This window comes from Podarcis tiliguerta (assembly GCF_965153285.1).
Source record: "Podarcis tiliguerta genome assembly, chromosome: 9".
Taxonomy (NCBI): Eukaryota; Metazoa; Chordata; class Lepidosauria; order Squamata; family Lacertidae; genus Podarcis; species Podarcis tiliguerta.
In genome coordinates, this window is record NC_139542.1 from 39,221,421 (window position 1) to 39,242,115 (window position 20,695).

Genomic DNA, 20,695 nt, shown 5'->3' on the forward strand with positions numbered 1-20,695 from the left:
CCATTGCCTATTACAAGCCATTAAATGTCACTCATTTTGAAAAAGAGTGATGTGTCAGTTTTGGTCATGGTTGCCCACTTTGTGCTTTCTGCCTGACCTTTTTCTTGTAAAAGAAGAAGGGATGGAGCAGTATTTTTGTGAACAAGTGATGACATCCCCAAAACCAGCCTGCACAGCTTTATGATAAAAGTGATGCTCACATCTACAGGATGTAACCGTTGTAAGAGGAAAGTAGAAATCAATTTGTAAACAAACAAGCTGTTTAAGCAGCCTCTCTGTTTTTGCAGCCGTAGCTTAATTTAGCATTTCCGTTGCAATTGCAAATCTGTGCAAAAAGCAGAAATGCATTGCAAACTGTTTATTGCAGCAGCTATCACAGTACTCCTGCATACCAATACTTCAAGGGGGGGGGCACTAACCTTTGGCTCTCCAGATGGTGTCAGACTCCCAACTCCCATCAGCCTCAACCAGGATAGCCAGTGGTTGGGAATGATGGGAGTTCTAGTTCAGCAACATCTGGAGGGCCACAGATTAGCTGCTTTTTAAAGAAAAGCTTTAATAAAAAGTATTTTAAAAAAACCTCCCCTAGACGGCAAACAGTAATAATGATGGCAATTATGCAGAGAGGTCAACACCATAGGAAATGAGGCAACAACTGTGACTGGTGTAAACATTTGGTGAAATTGTATCCTAATATATTGGACTCCTGGGGCCAAAATGATTGGTTGGCACAGCTCCACAGAAAACAATGGCGCTGACTGTAAATTTGGCTTTAAAGAGTCTTGTAAAGTCGGAGTCCCAACACCAACATAAGTCCCTAGTGAATCAGCCATGAACGAACACACACACACACACACACACACACACATACACGGAGTAACTTTCTAAGGATTGTAAAAGTGTAAGCAGAATTTTCTTATGTGGTTTCAGTGTTAATTTGCTGTGAGTAATGTTGAAAAGAATAGAATCGTAGAGAATTGTAGAGTTGGAAAGAGCCTTCAAGATCATCCAGCCCAGTCTCCACACAAGAAACCCACAACATTCCTGAGAGGCGGCCATCTTGGCTCTGCTTAGAAACTTGTTTGTTTAGGTCTCCACTTTGGTTCACTTGTGTGTTTATTATGAATTGATTTCTCACCTGCTCTTCACCATAAGGGACCCAAAGCAGGCTTGTGTGAAGTGCTTCCCTAACTCTAACTCTAACTCTAACTCTAACTCTAACTCAGGTGTCAAAAACCAGGATGCATTAGCCTATGACAGACTGACTTCATGAAGGTGTCAGATGCACCTATATTGGGAGGGAATTCCACAACTTGGCTTCTCAGCCTTATTCATAGAAGCCAACTCCTAGGGGCTGAGGTCCCTTTGTGTGTCCCCCAATAATATATTTGAGGTCCCCCCCAATTGACATGCATTGCCATTCAAATGGTGTTGCATGTGCCACGTCTTGTGATCGATTATGCGGGACAGGGCTTACCTTCCCCCCAATTTATATTCAAGTTGACACCCCTGCCCTTATTTATGTTCCATCTTAAGCACCAAGAGAAAAGGGACGTGGGTGGTGCTGTGGATTAAACCACAGAGCCTAGAACCTAGCAGTTCGAAAGCATGTCAAGTGCAAGTAGATAAATAGGTACCGCTCCGGCAGGAAGGTAAACGGCGTTTCCGTGTGCTGCTCTGGTTTGCCAGAAGCGACTTAGTCATGCTTGCCACATGACCCGGAAGCTGTCTGCGGACAAATGCCGGCTCCCTCGGCCTATAGAGCGAGATGAGCGTGCAACCCCAGAGTCGGTCACGACTGGACCTAATGGTCAGGGGCCCTATACCTAAGCACCAAGATAGAGCCCTGATAGATCAAGGGTCTAGCTAGTCCAGTATCCTATTTCCAAGGTTGCCAGTCAGATGCTGCCAGGCTCACAAAGCAGGGCATGAGAGCAGCAGCATTTGCTCCCCAGAAACTGATATGCAAGAACACAGTGCAAGACCTGCTCTTCATTTATTTCTCTTCTCTTTAAGCCAGTGGTGAAGAACTTCTGGCCTGTGGTCTCATCAAGTCTGCCTGTCCTGCCCATTTGGCATGCAAAGGCATTTTGGACAAGCAACGCCCACCTCCCCATCACGTCTAAATTGGTTTGTGATGTAAGTGGGATGTTAAACAATTTGAATGAGGAGATCTGGGATGTTTCGTAATTGCTGCAAATTGCAGGTCATGTGCATATTGAAAAAGAGTCATAAGTTAAAGCAACATTAGATTTATCGGCTAAATAATACAGAGGGCCTGATTGCCTACTGCAGCTTAAGAGCTGTGGTTTTGTTTACATCCGGTGCAAAAAACAACTCACCAAGCACGGATTTGGAACCAAGCAGTTCTCAGTGCAGCCTAGCAGAAAGCAGATGTCTGTAAATAGGTATAAGGTAAGCTAAGTTTGTATTTTGCTGAAGGGAATTGTGCTGCGCTTTCTTTGATGAGGTAGGATGTGAAAAGACGTTGCAGAGACCAGTGATGTTAGGCGGTGTCTTTAAAAAGCAGAACCAAAAAAACAGCCTCTGGTGGTTAACGTTTGGAGAAGCTCAGATTCTGAAAGATAGCTGTGTATAGGTTCACAAATTGCTTTTGAATTGGGTAAAGGTAAAGGGACCCCTGACCATTAGGTCCAGTTGTGAGCGACTCTGGGGTTGCGGCGCTCATCTCGCTTTATTGGCCGAGGGAGCCGGCTTACAGCTTCCTGGTCACGTGGCCAACATGACTAAGACGCTTCTGGCGAACCAGAGCAGCACACGGAAACGGCGTTTACCTTCCCGCCGGAGTGATACCTATTTATCTATTTGTACTTGACATGCTTTCGAACTGCTAGGTTGGCAGGAGCAGGGACCAAGCAACAGAAGCTCACCCTGTTGCAGGGATTCAAACTGCTGACCTTCTGATCGGCAAGTCCTATGCTCTGTGGTTTAACCCACAGCGCCACCCGCGTCCCATTTTTGAATTGGGTACATTCGCATTAAAATATAAGCCAAACAGATGTTGCCCTCATCCATACTTTAAGCTAAACTAGCAAGGCATGCTCCTGTTGAGTGTGATCAGTGGTTCGAAATATACCTGAGCAGCTGCAGTATGTAAAATGGTAGGTTGCATACTGCTTAGGACCAGTCATGGGGTGAGGTGGAGGAGCCTGTAAATGTGTGCTCATAGAATCATGGAGTTGCAAAGGACCTTAGCCTACTGGAGGATCTGCAGGCACCTAAAGATTTGGAGCTGATTCTATCCTGATAAGGGCCAATTGGAAAACTAAGATGCAAACTATGTATGTGACTGCAACATACAAGTAAAGCGCATTCCTTCCCCCACCCCAATAATTTTGGGAACTGCAGTTTGTTGTGGGTGTAGGGAATTGTAGCTCTGTGAGGGGTAAACTGCAGTTCCCAGGATTCTGTGGGGGAAGTCGTGTGCTTTACATGTGCGGTGTGCGAAGATTACCATTTAGCATATCTGGTTTTTGTTTTTAAATAAGGTAAAGGTACCCCTGCCCGAAGTCCAGTCGTGTCCGACTCTAGGGTTGTGCGCTCATCTCACTCTAGAGGCCAGGGGCCAGCGCTGTCCGAAGACACTTCCGGGTCACGTGGCCAGCATGATGAAGCTGCTCTGGCGAGCCTGCACCAGCGCAGCACACGGAAACGCCGTTTACCTTCCCGCTAGAAAGCGGTGCCTATTTATCTACTTGCACTTAGGCGTGCTTTCGAACTGCTAGGTGGGCAGGAGCTGGGACCGAATAACGGGAGCTCACCCCGCCGCGGGGATTCGAACCGCCGACCATACGATCGGCAAGTCCTAGGCACTGCGGTTTTACCCACAACGCCACCCGCGTCCCCTAAATAGCAACCCCAAATAGGCAGATGGATGCAGTGGATCAAGATTGCATTGGACACCTGCCAGTAAGGGAACTTTCCCTTCCAAACTGAGTAGCAGCTTTTGGGAGGATGGTTTTCACTCAGAATACAGCACCCGGGGGGGGGGGAATACCCCCCCTTCCCATATGTGATGCAGTCCTCATCCCTATGGGGTTCCCCCATGGTTACTGTTTAAGTAACAACAACAAAATATTGTCTAGTTGTCCCCAACATTAGGGGAACAAAATCAAGAATATTATTTGTCAAGAACCAAAAAAATGGGGTCTGTCTTTGGTAAATATCTGGGAGTGCCTTGGTGTTTTGTTTTTAAATCACAGTACTTCTGTGGAGCACCACAAGTTTCATACCAAACATATACAAACCTTGCCCATTAAATCAGGCCTAGATCATCTATAGGCAGGCATTTGCAAAGCAAAGAGCAAACTTCTATCATGGTTTTGACTTTCTCCCGTGAGGCAGTTTGTCAGCATGCTGTGCAATAAATTAACATTTTTAGGGAATATAAGTTTTCTTAGGGTTCGGTTTTGTTACTATAATCTGCCTATATATTGTGTATTACAATTGCTATTCTCCTTGCTTGCTTTAGCCATGCGGCTTTCCCCACAAGAAAGTAGGAATTCAGCTCTTAGAGTGCTCCCTGCTGGATAATTTGCAGAACACATGCCCAGGGATGTGAACCATACATTTTGCTTAACAGTTTGCATGGGGTGAAGCCTTTGCAGATGATCCAGGGTGGGTTCACTCCCGAAGCCACAGTCCAAAGCAACCAATCAATGGTCCATCAAGGAAGAAAGATGAACAGATGTAGTCTCTTGCTGCCCTTTTTCTTGATTGATGCACCTGCATTTCCTTCAGCCAAGCAGCTCTCCACTTGACGAGGCATGATCCTCACCTGCCCTGAGCTTAATCCAGCTGAGTGACCACAAACCTCCTCCCAGACCTAACAAGCCCCATGATCTCCACCTGGTCCACTAACGAGCTGGGCTGTGTTTCCTTGCCTGCCTCAAACTCCTAGAACACGTCCTGCTGTTCCTAACACCTCAGAGCCCGCAGTGTCTGCAGAGATGGGACTACCTCTGGTTTGGATGAAGTGCCCTCTTCCCCTGATGTCCTGTGAGTACCTCCTAAGCCCCCAACTCCCCTTCCCCATCTTAAGCCTGTCCTGATATGTACTAATCAGAGCCATCCAGCTCCCTGGGATCCTCTTCCCCTTTCTTGGTTGTCTGCCAGTTTATGGCAGCCAGCAGGCCTAGTACCTGAAGCCAGGTCCCTTTAGAACATGCCCAGTTTGTGTACATAACCAAGCCATGAATTGTGAAAGATGTGTGTATATATTTGAATATGCCCTTATGTGTTGCCTGGCTTTAATTGGGCAGGGCAAGTGGTCTCAGCTGGATTCAAGACACCATCATGGTGTGTGGCAGTGGCTGTGCCAGTTTTCAATCTTTCTTTGTGGTGCAAGGAGCTTTTCTGAGAGGTGCAGAGGGAGGCAAGCAAGGTGGACATAGACACTGGCCAGGACCCTTCCTTGTGTCCCTCACTCATGGCTAGAGTATAGTTCTCCAAGTCTGTCCTTAGACCAAATGATGCCCTAGGAAAGGAGTCTCTTTGATTCTTCCTCCATTTTTTAAAAACTGATTCTTTTTTTAGGCTAACTGGGAATACAAGTAACTCACAACTTAGGTGCATTCAGTTTTATGTGCTTGGAAATTTTTTATTTTATTTTATTTATTTAGAGGGGTGGAAATGGGGCAGGTGGGGCATGAAAAAAAGAGACTTTAGCAATCCCACCCAAAACTGAACCTGATGTGTTCGGGCTCTATGCGATTTTGGCTTTACTTGCTATCCACACATTGTAGCCCCTGCGCCAGCTGAGAGTTTTATTTTGAATTTGTAATTAATTATATGAATGATTTATCTCTGTCATAGTGTAAATTTGCATGTACCGATCTGATTGGTTAAATTTGCAGCATATGTTTGAATGGACATTGGAGTTAGACATTTCCCTCCCATGAACAGTTAAAAATTTGTTGTAGCTGTATAAAACTGGTCCTATATGCCCCAACTGGAATTGAACTATCAAAAATGGAAGAATGGCTACATACATACCATAGGTTTACAGCTCTCGACTTCCCACCAAAGAAACCTAAGAACCGTAGTTTGTTAAGCGTACTGGGAATTATAGTTCTGCGGTGGGTAAACTACAATTCCCAGGATTCTTGTCATGTGCTTTAAATATGGTGTGTGTGTGCAGCCAGTTACCTGTAGCTGGAGAGAGGTGGTGAAGCCCAGCACCAGTTATTGTCCCAAAGGACCTATGGAAATTAGTGGTTAATCTAATATGATTCAGTTGGCTCAGTTTTTAAAATGTCAAATTAGTTAATAGCATCATTTACAACTGTTGCTTGTCTTGCTCAAGCTACTAAGAGAAGCGAGATGGCCGCCCTCCCAAACTGTGATATCTATATGCGGTGTACGGCCACAGGAAACAGTCTCCCCCATTTTTATGTGTGTGTCATCTTCGTGACTTCAAAGAGCCAGGAGAAGCTGATGACTTCTGCTTTAGTGTGTTCAGCAGTCCATTTACCTTCCATCCCTCATTGTTCCCTTTCACAACCTAATAAGGGGAAAATGGCGGTGTAAATAAATAACAAAAAGAGAGGTTCCACAATCGGGCCTGTTGTGGTTGTAATGCTCCCTTGAAAGGAAGCTGTCTGGGGTGTGAATGGGCAGCTCCTGGCAGGCAGGAGCAAGGGAATTAAATGACTTGGCATTGGACAGTGGCAGCCAGCAGGGTGCATGTGGCCTAGTGAAGGGACAAATGATGGTTAATCTGGCCCCTTGAAGATCTAATTGAGAGGACATTGTTTAACTCTTTACCCGTAACTAAACTGAAACTTGAAAAGCCTTCGGACACATCTGGCTGCTACCCCACTTCAAAAGCTTAATAGCTAAATAGTGGATCTAAGCCTCGGACAGAAAGCCAAGATTTGACGAAGTGAGCACAATGCACTTTACCCTCTTATGCAGATTAACCGTCTTGCAAGGCTATTATGTGCTGGAACTTCGGTGCTGCATTTTGATATCGGCCGGTATTTTGCCAGAGCAGCATCGCTGCAGGGTAATTGAGTTGTGTGGCCTAATGCTAATTGCCCACTTCTGGATTCTTCACTAGATTTGGCGATGGGGGAGAAAGCGTCCTCATGCAGGGCTTCGCAGACTTTATTAAGGGTTCCGCCGGTTGTCCTTTGGCCTTGCTTAGAACCTGTTTTGTCTGTGACACCCTGTGACCTGGAAATCACCCGTCGATTTAACGCTTTGTGTAGCTTTGTTTCTGGGTGCTCACTTCTGACAGGGTGGCGACCTAATCACCAGCTTCCCATGACCTAGTCACCGTATGAGATTTACTGGCTTGGAATCTAATTTCTTGGAAGCTGTACCCAAATAATGGGATATGCATGTGGCAGGGTATGCTCTGTAAAAAGAGTATCTACCTATTGGGCAAGGATTATTTCTACTCGGAAGTTCCACCAGAAAGCCTATGGTTCTTAAATCTTTAGTGCAATATTTTTAACCATTTTACATACTTATATATTTAAACATCTCTGGAGACATTTTAAATAAACTTTTAAATAATGTTTAAGTAGTGTGTGTTGCAATTAACCTTACTCCAAAACAAAAAAGGATCCACAGGCAGTGTTTCATAGGTTCACAGCAAAGCAGGGCATATTAATTTAGGCTTAAAGGGAAGGTGGCTGTCCACTGTCTAACCTGTACTTAAAGTCAAGAGAAAAACTTTGGTTGCCATCTAAACCACAACTATAACTGTGCTGAAAACCAATATTCTTTTTAAAGTGCCATTGAATATATAAAAGGATGTCACATAGAGGAGGGAAAAAGGTTGTTTTCTGCTGCTCCAGAGAAGCGGACACAGAGCAATGGATCCAAACTACAAGAAAGAAGATTCCACCTAAACATTAGGAAGAACTTCCTGACAGTAAGAGCTGTTTGACAGTGGAATTTGCTGCCAAGGAGTGTGGTGGAGTCTCCTTCTTTGGAGGTCTTTAAGCAGAGGCTTGACAACCATATGTCAGGAGTGCTCTGATGGTGTTTCCTGCTTGGCAGGGGGTTGGACTCGATGGCCCTTGTGGTCTCTTCCAACTCTATGATTCTATGATCAATAGAATAAAGTGCATCATTATTGAACAAGGGGCAGTCTCCTCCAAAGCTTGTTATATCCCTTTGGGGGGGGGGGGAATTAAAACAGGGTCGAGAAAACCTTTGGCCCTGGACTCTAGCTCATATCAGCCCCAGCCAGCATTGCCTGGGATAGCTCAGTTGGTAGAGCATGAGACTCTTAATCTCAGGGTCTTGGGTTTGAGCCCCACGTTGGGCAAAAGACTCCTGCATTGCAGGAGGTTGGACTAGATGACTGCCAAGGTCCCTTCCAACTTTACAATTCGGTGATCTCTAGGAATGGCCAGGGATAACAGGAGTTGTGCTCCAACATTTGGAGGGCCGTGTAAGATTACTGAACTGTGGGCGTTTTGTTCTATTAGCATTCTGTAATGGCAAGGCATGATTGTTGCGCACACTAATACCTGCTATATGCAATGTTTCTCTGTGCTGAGCTGTGGAACCCAACCGAAAAGCTGATGCTGTGTGTGTACTCAGACCCCTGACATCATTTATTCTCTGTTGAGCGGACAACCCAATCTACCCTTTTGTTTCAGCCCTGGGTGTTGGTCCCGAGGGTTAACTGTGTGGCGAGGTCCGAGTCCAGTCCGAGGTCGAGGGTTCAGTATGGAGGCTGTCCGTCAAGGCTGAAGCTGGGTCCAAGGCAGGGAGCCGGGTGAGGTCAGGAACTCTGGCAGAAGAGCAGGACAGGGTGCAGGCAGGAACAGGCTACCAACAATGTTGCTCCCGCAACCTGGGGCTGGGGCTGGCTGGCTTTTATCTGCCCCAAGGCATAGGGCGGCCCTGGTCCACAGGTGACTTGCCTCTCCTGGCCTGGAGGTGAGCACTCCTCCTGCGGGAACTTAGTTCCCTCCGCCTCTCTGCCCTGAGCCTCTGCAGTTCAGGAGAGGCTGGAGGGTTACCGAACCCAGAGGCAACCTCAGCTTCCTCTGACGGGGCTGAGAGTGGAGCACCTGCAGGCAATGGGTCCTCCATCACCTCAGGAGCCAGAGCAGACTCAGCTGGTTCTGGAGGCGGAGACTCCTGTGCAGGCTGGGATTCCTCAGGTTCAGCCTCTGAGTCTGAATCCCAGGCCATCACACTGCGTCTTCATCAGAGAATAACTTTGGGGTACTCATTTCTTCCCAATGGATTGAGCCAACAGTTTGTAGTATGTGTGTGATGTTGAAAGGGCTTGATGAGAGCTTGGTATATGTGTATGACCTTGATGAGAACCTCATCCATGTGTACTTTACCAAACGAGAGCTGTTCCAAGTTTCTGAAGATATTTACGTGGAGAGTGCAAAAAGACTGTGCCTGCACGACTCGTGCATAATCTTTGTCGGCTCTTTCTTGCGGTCCTGAAGATCATTCAGAGTTTTGGCTGTCCTAAGTTGAATAGTGCTGGAAGTCAAAAAGAACTTCAGCAATAAAGAAATAGCCAGGGAAGCGTATGTTTGAGGAAAGTGCATGGAGTAGCTCAAACCAAACAATTTCATCTGCATCTTTTAAAAGCATTCTATCCTGGGCACCTACAAATGCTACTTCAGTAAGAGAATCTGGTGAAGTTTAATTTACACGGTTACCACATTACCCACCTTAATGTATTTGGGGACCATGCTGTGGTCACATCTAAACGGGATGGATATATTACATCTAAGGATACAAACATGTAGAATATGGCAGGCTTTCATGGGCCAATGTTGGTGGGACAGAGGATAAATAAAAAGTTCTGGTTGTATGACAAGTAAAATAAAAATAGCTAGATGGTATGGAGGTAAGACTTATTGCTCACAGCCTCATTTGATCCCCCAAAGAACAAAGACAAAGGGTAAACTATGATGTAAAGTTTATATACAAGAATATAAGGTTTATCTGGAATATTTACAAGGTTTGTTAAAGTAATATTTTACAACTCTTTCAGAATAACCACTACTTATATTACAGTTAGACTAAGGAAAGGTTTAATTTGTGAAGGCAGTAGTACCAAAATAGCACAAAAAGAAACCTTCCTAAAATGTGCATTGAGTCAGTTTAAAACTATTAACAGGTTTGTATAAAATACTGTGTGCAAATGGTTAATATGCCTTTATTGACGCAGTTCCTGCATAAGTAGCGTATGTGACAATCGTACTTTCCCTATAGTGAATAAAAATAGGGGACATGTTTATCTTGGGTAAAATGTGGTCCAATATTCAAGGTCAAAATGAAACAGAATGCCCACAATTCAACACCGATTTATAGTGCAATCCTAGGCATGTTTACAGAAGTAAGCCCCACTAAGTACAAACTCCAGGATTGGAACTTTAAGCTATGCGCAAGCCCACCAAACTCAGAGGGCTTAAAGCAATCCTTTTAGCTCTGTGTTGAATTGTTGCCCCAAATGGAAAAGTGTCTAAGTGGCAATCCTAGCTCTCCTTTGCCTCAGAAAGTGACTTGACATCGTTGTCAGATTCCCTTTCAAATAGACCAGAAAGTAGCCATATCTGGGCTTTACTATCTTCTGAAGATCTATCACAAGAAAGGGCAACAACATTTCATGGAGCCCTTTTCGCACTGCATCAAAACTGAACCTGACCAACTGGACTTGAAGATTAACAAAACTAACGTGTAATATAACCTATACAGCAATGTTAGCCGCATTGAAGGACTGTTCAAAATGGAAAAACCAAAACAAAAGATTAAAAAAATTAAAGTCACATTTTGCACCGATGCAAATAGCTAGCTCTAAGCAAGATACTTTAATACAATCATAAAAAGTATTCATGTTTTTGTGTTTTTTTTGTAATGAGAGTTTTACTATATGTACAAAATTGGGGAGGGGAGGTTCCCCTTTCCTCTCCCTTCTCCCCCACCCCAAAGAAAGAAAGAAATGACGTTCCGTCTCCCACCCACGCCTGCTGTGCTTTGCAGTGGAAGCCAGGAGGTGCAAGGCGCTTGGAAGAACTTGAGGCTGGTGACTAGACAGGGCCCAACGTGGCAAGCAACTAGCACTGCAGTTTGCGAATGCTGCGCGAGAACCTCTTGAATGCTCGCTGACCTTTCTGCCATCGCTTGACGGAGGTGATTACCAGCTCGCCAGCCATCCGCTGTCCCATCACTAAGTAGGGTGCGTTTATATCGTTCATCTCGTCGCAGGTACACTGCAGGCCACCTTTGAGCCAAAGCACCGTTTTCTTCAGATCCCTTTCTGTCACCCCATTCAGCTTGTAGATGGTTTTGCTCTTTGTTTCCGGAGTGATCTTGGTGTCCCCATTGATGTAGGCGATCTCCTTCACTTTTATCTTCAGGGCTAATAGGGATAACGGGGAGCGGGGAGGGGGGGCACGTTGAAAGGAAGAAAGAGAGCGAGAGAGCGAGGTTTTTCCCATTAGTGCGGATAAAGAGAACCTGGGGAGGGAGGTCTTCTATTGCTAATTAAACTGTCAGGGGCTGACAGAACGGACAGCAGGTGGCTCCATTTCTAAAGCCACCAAGGGCATGCAAGTCATTTCAGTTTGAATCAACCTTGGGGTGTGTTTCTTTCTTTCTTTCTCTTTTAAACAAAACTTTTCTAAGTGGGCCTTTTTTCTCCAGCTTTTCTCTCTCTCTTTCTCTCTCGTTTGCAAACACAGGAGGAGGGGGTGGGGAAACCAGGCCCCCCATTTTTGTACATTAATTATGCATTAAGGTTTCAAGTTGGCACAATGTCTTCTCACCAAAGCTGCTGGGGTGGGGGGGGGGGAGAGGCCTACGATTCGTAGGGAATCTGATCGCGGCTGTTGCCAAGATCTTGAGGCTTAATTTACGAGGTTAGGAAGATTCTTAGGTGAACCTGTAAGGAACTGACATTGCTTGTGTGCTGTATGCAAAAGAACAGGCCAAAGAGGAGGAGAATTGGTTTAACAGCTGCATTTGATTTGGAAAAATAACTGGAAGGAGGCGGGAGGAACACAAGGCTCATTAAGAAACCTACACAGCATGCTTCACACACACAGAAAAAAAGCCACCAAGAAAATGTTTATCTGAATATCTCATACTGGATGTGCCACATGAAAACTTAAAAGACTAGTTACACAAGCAGTAAGTCATTGTCTTTGCAATTCCCTTCTGATAAGAATATTATCCCTGTAAATTCCACCACAAATACTTTCCCAGCTCTAATCTGATAAAATTATAGCATGTGTTTATAATAATAAACTTTATTTCTGTGCCAACTATTTTCTCATACGTTATCTGCCTCACTCAAGAGGCCTTTCCAATTACCAGCCCAGAAATGTTTATGTCTTGTAGGGATATGCCACCCATCTCACCTCAGGACTGCCATTCTCAATCTGCATCCGCCAAAGCAGTTCATGGCATGCTGGGCTTTCTGAAGAAACTTTGAAAAAAGAACAACTCTGGAATGCAAAGGCTTTGCCATGACTCTTGGGGATGAACGTTAAGATCTGTAAAGCACTTTGCATGTCAGAAATGCCATAAAGACCAGGTGGTTTGGAAACAAATGAGGACGAACCTCAGTCCCCTCTCACATCTTTGCAGCTTTCTCACCGCCCAATAATCCAAGTCAGGAGGAATCCCTTTCTGACTTCGTTCCCATCAGACTGGGTGCTCAGCATTCCCTCCCTCCCTCTCCATGAGAAGATGGGAACTGGAGAGGATAAAGCCTGATGCTCTCAGATTCACAGCAGGACAGGAGTTCAGCCTCCCCTCCCATTCACCCCCTCCCCCTGCAGAAGGATCAGAAGGGAAACAGAATGGAGCCAAGGTCCTCAGCACAGCTCTGCTGCCTGGGTCCACTTTGAAAGGCTCCCATTTGCATCCATCCATGAGTATCGGTGTAGCACACAAGCAACGGTCAGCAAAGTATATGCGGAATATACTTTAAAATTTTATGTTGCCTTTGGTACACATGGTAGAGAATGCCATGCATATCTACAGAAGATGCTGTGATGCTCCAGCATTACTGCAGATGATTTTTAAAATACACAGATATTTTATGTGTTGTTGCTGTGATCTGTCATATTCAACGATGACCAGGCTATGGGACAGATGAAGATGCAACAATAGTTCAATGAAGGTAGAAGCCATAGAAAATCTATCTGATCTCTACTGACTGCCATGGGACAAAGTATATTATGCAAAATGTAAAAGGAGTGGAGGAGGAGGAGCTTCTACCTTAATAGGGGCCCCACTACTTTCTTCCACATAAGAGAATGTCTGCCAGTTGCTCCTATGCAAGGAAGGAGGAAAATGAGGCACATGGTAGGGGTAGATCTATCCACTGCTGCTGATGCTGAGTGCTTGACTGGTACCAATAGGGACCTCATGCAGTTTGTCTTCGTCCATAGCTTTCAATTAACAGATGCTGACACTACACAGGTACTATAAGCCACACTGACATTCACTTTGTTAATAAGAAGCGAAACATGGTTGCCGTGTTTATTCAAAGGCGCAGAACTCTAAACAACTTGGAAGCTTGCTACCCTATTGGCACTACTTATCCTAACCGGCTTTGATTGTCCCATTGCTAATACCAATGCCTGAATCTACTTGATTCTGAAGAAAGCTAAATGCCGGTTCTGTATGTGTCTTGCAAAACTGCTTGGTTATCATGGCAGACAGTAAGACAACTCTTCCCCATTTTTAATTAGAGTGACTTTAAACAACAACAACTTACCAAAGTCATTTTTGCAGAGGTTTTCCACAATTTCATTGTCATCCTCATTCTTGCTTTTGCAGGCATCACAAACTTTTGGTGCTAGAATGAAATATATTTAAAGAAAGAAAAGAAATCTTCAGCAGAGATGTTCAAACGAGAACAGCAGGTGGCGTTTGGAAACAAAGTATACTCCTTATATATCTATATATACAGCTGTGGCCGCCAGATTCTGCCTTATTCTTGAACCAGTTCCATAAATCAGCTCCCAAACCCATAAAGTTGTGATCCTGCGCTGAATATCTGGCGAGTAAGCCACACTGAACACAGTGGGACTTACTTCCAAGCAAAGCAATACATAGGATTGCTCTGCACATCAGCTGCGTTGAACGAATTTTAAGGCAAGAGGGAAGACCCTGTGAAATACAAAGGGAAAAACAGCAGAAAGCAAGATGTATAGCCCTCAATGCCTTTGTCAGAAGCTACAGGGACAGCTTATAGTGTATTCTGAGCTTAAAAGAGTAAAAGCATTTTGTTTTAATTTAGAAATAATAGCTGAAAGAAAACTAAACAATCATGCTAAAGAAATATCTTGCAAATTCAGTGAGAAGGCTCAATGGGATATTGAAAAGGTGATGGATGTGAAGGAGATTAAAGCCCCCCCCCCCCCCCCCCGGCAACCATCCTTAGGCTCTCCCAGGAGGAAAAGAAATCAATGCCTTGATGGGGGGCATTGAGTGGAGGAAAGGAGAGTGACAATACAATACACAAGGTTTCCCTGATGGGTTTGCTTCAGAAATCTGCCCTCTTCTTTTCTCTCCTTTATTTAAAAACTTGGGAAAGTGTCACCCTCCCTCCCCGTCTCCCCCCACCTAGCTAATTAAAACCATCTAAACTGTGGCTGAAAGCATTTGATTTATTTATTTAAAATGAGAAGACATGACTTTGACACTCTTTGCATTTGATTCCTTTATCAACAAATTTGTTTAGTATGTTCCCTCTCCATATTCTTATCAGTAGGGGTGGGTGAGAGAAGCCATCAGTTAAACAAAATGCAAACCTCCATAACAGTTTAAAACAATGCTAGCCAGTTTAAATAGGACAACCTGAGCAGCAGGACGTCCAACTAAGTCATATTTAGATTGCAATCAATGAGCTTACTTAAGCCTGTTTCAGTGGGTTTGCTCTGAGCATGGGCTAATGGGTTGAATATGATGTTTGATATTACAGTTACAGAGTATTGTGACTAGTGCAACTTGTGAGTAAGCCCACTCTCATTAAATGAAATTTACTTCCATGCGAACATGGACTGGACTATTAAGAGTGCACTGAAGTTCATCAGGTGTAAGACTGTAATCCTATAAGCATGCATACTATGCAAATTATGGGACTTTCTCTGAAGGAACAAATCTGCAGTTGTAGATTTGAAAAAACCTATTTGCACCCTGACAATAACACACTAAGCATACTATAAGCTTAACAGTGGAATTCTATACCCACTTACCTGGGAGCAAGCCCCACTGAACTCAAAGTCCTTTATTTCTGAGTATACATATTTAAGATCCCACTGTAAGTCTCAATGAATTCAGCTTGGCTTCATTCTTATTAACTGTGCTTAGGACTGCACTGAGCATTTCAGACCTTGGAAAATTGTAAACCTGCGGCGTTTGCTTTGTTAAACTGTAGTTTTCTGGAGTAAGGGGCATCCACTGAATCATTGTTTGGTGCTGTGATTGTCTGAAAACATATCTGAGGTTCTGGAGTGATCAAAGCATATCTATAGTAGAACCCTGGATGTTGAAAAGTAACAGAGTTCCATTGTGCTATAGGAGGCTCTGATTCTTCCCTTCCAAAAAAGATGCCATTTATTAAAGCTGAGATATTTGATAAGAAGAGGGCTTTTATTATGTTGCTTTGCTACTTTTGATACCTTCTTCCTTAAAAAAAAGGGAGGGCAAGCAATTCACCCCTAAACATTCTTATCCATCCAGGGGAGTCTACTGACATCAATGGCACTTACTTTGGGGTAATCCTCAGGTTGGCAGCTTAAGCCTGCAATCTGATTCATGCTCACCTGGGCGAAAACCCAAGTCAACGCACTGCGATTTGTCCCCAAGTAAGTCAGGCTGCTTGGTTGCAGTCCCTGGGCACATTCACTTCGGAGTAGCGCCACTGAACTCAACGGGGTTACTTCCAATTATGCACTTCAAGGGGTAGCCAATCCTTCCCTCCCAGAGAGACTTTCGAAGCATTCCTCTGCACGGTTATTCACTCAGTCAGTCCCCCTGCTTTCAGTGGCGCTTATCCCCTAGGAAATGTGACGAGGAGCCCATTGGAAATGTCCACGATCGCCGTCGGGAATCTGCTTCCCGCAGGCGTGCCTAGCGCGCGCTCCCCATCGCGCAAGCTCCGTCCTTGCGCTCGCCCTGCTCGCAATACTGGTGCCCGCAGGCGCCCTCTTACCTTCTCTGGGAGTCGGCAGGACGTGCTCGCTGCTGGCCGGCGGGATGCACAGGTCGTTGTCCTGCGGGAAGCGGCTACAGTCCAGCATGTCCGGCCACGGGAAGCCGAAGGCGGACATGACGGGCGCGCAGCTGTCCTTGACTTGCTCGCACAGCGAGTGGCAGGGCTGGATGGTCTCGTCCAGGTCGTCGATGCAGACGGGCGCGAAGAGCGAGCAGAGGAACTTGCGCGTGTCCGGGTGGCACTGCTTCTGCACCAGCGGGATCCAGGCGCCCGCTTGCTCCAGGACCTCCTGCATGGTCTCGTGGCCCAGCAGGTTGGGCAGCCGCATGTTGGGGTACTCGATGCCCCGGCACAGCTGCAGCGATGTCGGGATGGGCTTGCAGTTGGAGCGCTTGTAGGAGAACTCGGGCTGCCCGAACAGGAAGAGACCCCGCGCCGAGCCGATGCAAGGCGTGGCGAGCGCCAGCAGGCACAGGAAAAGGGCGCGACGCTGCATCGCGGGTCCGGGGAGAGGAATCTGGAGGCTGCAGGGGTGGGCCTGCTTTCAAAAGGGTCCGCTCTTCTGGGGATCCAGGAGGCTGGGGCGGGTATCCGAAGGCTGCAAAAAGGCAGAAAGAAAGAGAGAGAGAGAGAGAGAGAGAGAGAGAGAGAGAGAGAGAGAGAGAGAGAGAGAAGGGTGCAGAGGAGGGAAGAGCGCGCGCGCAATGCTCAGCTTCCCGCAGGCTGCATGCAGCTTTTGCAAAGCGCTCCTTTCCCCGCGCCGACGGCCACACTGACCCCAGACGCGAAGCGCAGCGGAGCTTTCTGGCAGTTTTCTTATGCAAATCGAGAGGGGCCCGTTGGGCGGAGCCGTCTGACAATCTGCCGGCAGGGATTGGCCGCGACTAGCTGGGGGGGTCGTTCCCCCCCCCCATGGTCTCTCCCCTCGTGGTTGGTCTTTCTGGCGAGAAAACTCGCAGAAAATGTTTCGGGACGCGCGGGCGCTTTTAACTAGGGCGAGCTGAACTGGTTTCATGAGGCGGAATGGCAAATGCACTTCCTAAGATAAATTGTTTCAGTGGAAAATCTGAAAAGTTTATTTTTAAAAAACAACAACAGCAGCAGCAACAACAACAACAACCGTTGCCTGAAAGTAATTTGCAGTATCTGAATGACCTGCTTCCATTATTCAGCCACTATCTGGAAGGAACCTAAATTGGAGGCTGTTATTACTACATCCTAGAGCAGCACATTCTGCAGTTTAACTATGTGGCCTGTGGAGAAGTATCTCTTTTTGTCTGCCCAGAATCCTCCAATATTTAACTTCATGGGATGACTTGGTTTCTAGTATTACTAGAAAGGCAGAAAGGCACATTCGTCCAATTTTCCCACACCATGACATAAATATGTTTTCCTTTCCAGCAGATTTTTATATTTCTCCCAAAATCTATACAGGTTCTTCCTAAGGATATGGTTCATAAAACTTTTATAAATTTTTGCCTTCCCATACCAAAGGCATGCATGTGTAGCTTGAATTCTTTACATTTGATTAGTGCATGCGTAAACACTTGTAGTCTAAACCACAGAGCCTAGGGCTTGCCGATCAGAAGGTCAGCGGTTTGAATCCCCGTGACGGGGTGAGCTCCCGTTGTTCAGTCCCTGCTGCTGCCAACCTAGCAGTTTGAAAGCACGTCAAAGTGCAAGTAGATAAATAGGTACCGCTCCGGCGGGAAGGTAAACAGCGTTTCTGTGTGCTGCTCTGGTTCGCCAGAAGCGGCTTAGTCATGCTGGCCACATGATCCGGAAACTGTACGCCGGCTCCCTCGGCCAATAAAGCGAGATGAGCGCCGCAACCCCAGAGTCGGTCACGACTGGACCTAATGGTCAGGGGTCCCTTTTCCTTAAGCAACAAACAAGTTGCCAGATCAATTTTGCATCTCTCTTTCTCCCTTTCTGTTTCCTGCCATATCTCTCTGGTTCTCTTCTTCTCACAACAATGAAAATAAGAAATTCCTTGTTAAGAAATAGACCAAGCTAAGGGTTAAGTTGGGGGCACCTGCCCTTTAACATATTTGCCCCTTTGCAGAGATACCAGGGAGGGTTTGATATCAAATGACATTTTCTAGTAAAGGGATTTCACAAGTTCAGCTTTATTAGGATGGCTTCAAGATTTCTTTTTTCTTGCTTCCATGAAATGATTCTAAGAATAGGATTAGATTTTGCACAAGGCTCCAGTTTCCCTTTTTAAAACTGGTATTGCGTTTCAGCCTTTCTAAGTGAAATTGTGTTTCAGGACCATCAGTTTTAAAGAATAGGAGAGGAGCAATAGCACACCAGTATATAAAGCTTTTCTAAAAGGTAGCTTAGCTTTAGACCAGAAGGACGATTGATATTGTTCAAAGGTTCCTGTGTACACAGATGAGGAAGCTGTGTTTGGTACTATGCAGAATGTTTGCAAATAAATGTGCTGTTATATATGTCTGACTTTTAGTAGTGGGCTCATACAAAATAACTAACATATGCAAAAGGCATAATGCCAGCTCCCACAGGTCATGGAGCTGGCATTACAAATACCCTTATTCTGTTCCAGATGTGATTAGTGCTGTAATAGGACAGCATGACCCACAAACTGGCTTTTTGGGAATAGGCTGCACAGACTGCATCCAAGGGCTGCCTTCTCTTAGCCCAACTGGTGGTCCATAATGTCATCTCTTCCTCCCATCTCTACCTCACTATTTCACATGGGAAAGGGAACTGGTGACAGCAGTTCTGTGAGGTAATAAATGTTTTATATTGCCCATGAAACATATTTCTAAAGCCAAATATGAACACCCCTCACCCCCAAATACATGTGAGCTTCTTACCTTACAGAATTGTCACCACATTCCTGTATACAATGGCACCTTGATTGTCAAACTGAATCCGTTCTGCGAGTCCATTCGACTCCCAGAACCATTTGAAAACCAAGACGCAGCTTCCACTTGGCTGAAGGAGCTTCCTGCACTCAAGCTGAAGCCATGGAAGCCGCGTCAGAAGTTCAGCTTCCAAAAAACGTTCGCAAACCGGAGCACTTACTTCTGGGTTTGCGGCATTCAGGAGCTGATTTGTTCGGGAGCCAAGCCATTCAACAACCAAGGTACCACTGTACTGTGGAGTATCACACAATAGATTATCATAGAGTAGACAAAAGAGAGTGGACCAACAACCTGGATGGCTTTCAAGGATTAGATAAATTCATGGAGGATAAGTCTATTGATGGCTACTTGCCATGATGGTTATGCTATGTCTTCATAGTCAAGAGACAGTAATACTTCTGAATACCAGTTCTTTAAAACTGCTGGAGGGGAGAATGTTGTGGCATTCGGGTCCTGCTAGTGGGTTTCCCACAGGCATCTGGTTGAAACCTGTGAAAACGGGCTGCTGGACTAGTTGGGCCACTGGCCTGATCCAGCCGCCCTTCTTATGTTCTTATGCTCAGATCCACACCATACATTAAAAGCACATTCAACGCACATGACTTTCCCCAAAGTATCCTGGGAAGCTTGTTAAGGGTGCTGGAAACTGTAACTCGGGGGTGGCGGCTTGGGTCCACAGGATTGGGTTGAGAGCCCAGAGAGCAGCAACATGGATGCCACAGGTATCCATATTGTATGACAATATTGTATGTCTTCCTTCTCCTCCGTGGCTTGACCCAGCTCTCCTCTCCTTCTGCTCCACGCGCTCACTCCAATAAAGAGCCATCATTTCACGCTTAATTGGGAATGAAACTAATGAGATATTTATGGCCCTTGGCTTGGCATTTTCCCACGTACTGAACACACTAGAGGACGCTCCATCCTCAAGAGCCCTTCTTGGCTTGGCCAAAGGAGCTCTGGGAGGCCCTAACCCCTATGAAGCACAGCAAGGCATTGCTCCTACAGTTTGCCTAGTGCTGACCTTTAGAGGATAACAAGCAACCAGTTTGTCTGCATTCCCCTTTCTGTTAGGAGGACCTTTTCCTCACATGATTTTCATTAGATGTTCCATAATGCCTTGGATTCCTTGACAGAAGAAAGTTGGGATATAAATGTAATAAATAATACACACACCATATTGCTCGCCCGATCATCAAATCATATATTTAGCTTGCAATCATTGGACTAAGTCCCAATGAGTTCAATCAACGTGGCTTTGTACTCTTTGTGAACAGTTAGGGTTTCAGCTGTTGGAGACATTAATCCAAAATCCAGAGAAGAGTGGAATATTTATTAGGGTCAATCAATATTGAGCAAGTCTTCAAGTTCTCCAGAACTCCTCATCAGGCTAGGATGTGGGGAGAGAGAAACAGATGACTTGGTACTATTTTGTGACATTTTAGTACAATTTTCTGTGGCACCCTACTGTTGACTTTGGAATGTTTCACTATGAACCAACACAACTGTCTGTTGTTTTGGGGTTTGTTAAGCATGGTATAGGGACGCGGGTGGTGCAGTGGGTTAAACCACAGGGCCTAGGACTTGCCGATCGGAAGGTCAGCGGTTTGAATCCCCA

At 45.5% G+C, this 20,695-nt stretch overlaps 1 protein-coding gene and 1 long non-coding RNA gene across 2 annotated transcripts in view; one reads left to right on the plus strand and one right to left on the minus strand.

Annotated features, from left to right (window-relative positions):
- The first annotated feature begins 1,976 nt into the window (after nt 1-1,976).
- Nucleotides 1,977-20,695, plus strand: part of LOC310685474 — an 84,595-nt gene continuing 65,876 nt past the window's right edge. The window contains exon 1 of the long non-coding RNA XR_014515307.1: nt 1,977-2,415. This is a non-coding gene — a long non-coding RNA (uncharacterized lncRNA). The remainder of the gene's footprint in view (nt 2,416-20,695) is intronic.
- Nucleotides 9,917-16,820, minus strand: SFRP2 (secreted frizzled related protein 2). Its single transcript, XM_083398054.1, has 3 exons — nt 16,184-16,820; nt 13,742-13,822; nt 9,917-11,374 (listed from the first exon to the last, which is right to left on the minus strand). Exons 1-3 carry the CDS (start codon nt 16,680-16,682, stop codon nt 11,070-11,072), a joined length of 885 nt encoding a protein of 294 aa, XP_083254180.1. The 5' UTR covers nt 16,683-16,820; the 3' UTR covers nt 9,917-11,069.

Coding starts and splice junctions, on each gene's coding strand:
- SFRP2 (XM_083398054.1), bottom strand. CDS start 16,682: ATGCAGCGTCGCGCCCTTTTCCTGTGCCTGCTGGCGCTCGCCACGCCT. Junction 13,823..16,183: donor CCTGCCGACTCCCAGAGAAG/GTAAGAGGGCGC, acceptor ATTTCATTCTAG/CACCAAAAGTTTGTGATGCC. Junction 11,375..13,741: donor CCTCTGCAAAAATGACTTTG/GTAAGTTGTTGT, acceptor TATCCCTATTAG/CCCTGAAGATAAAAGTGAAG.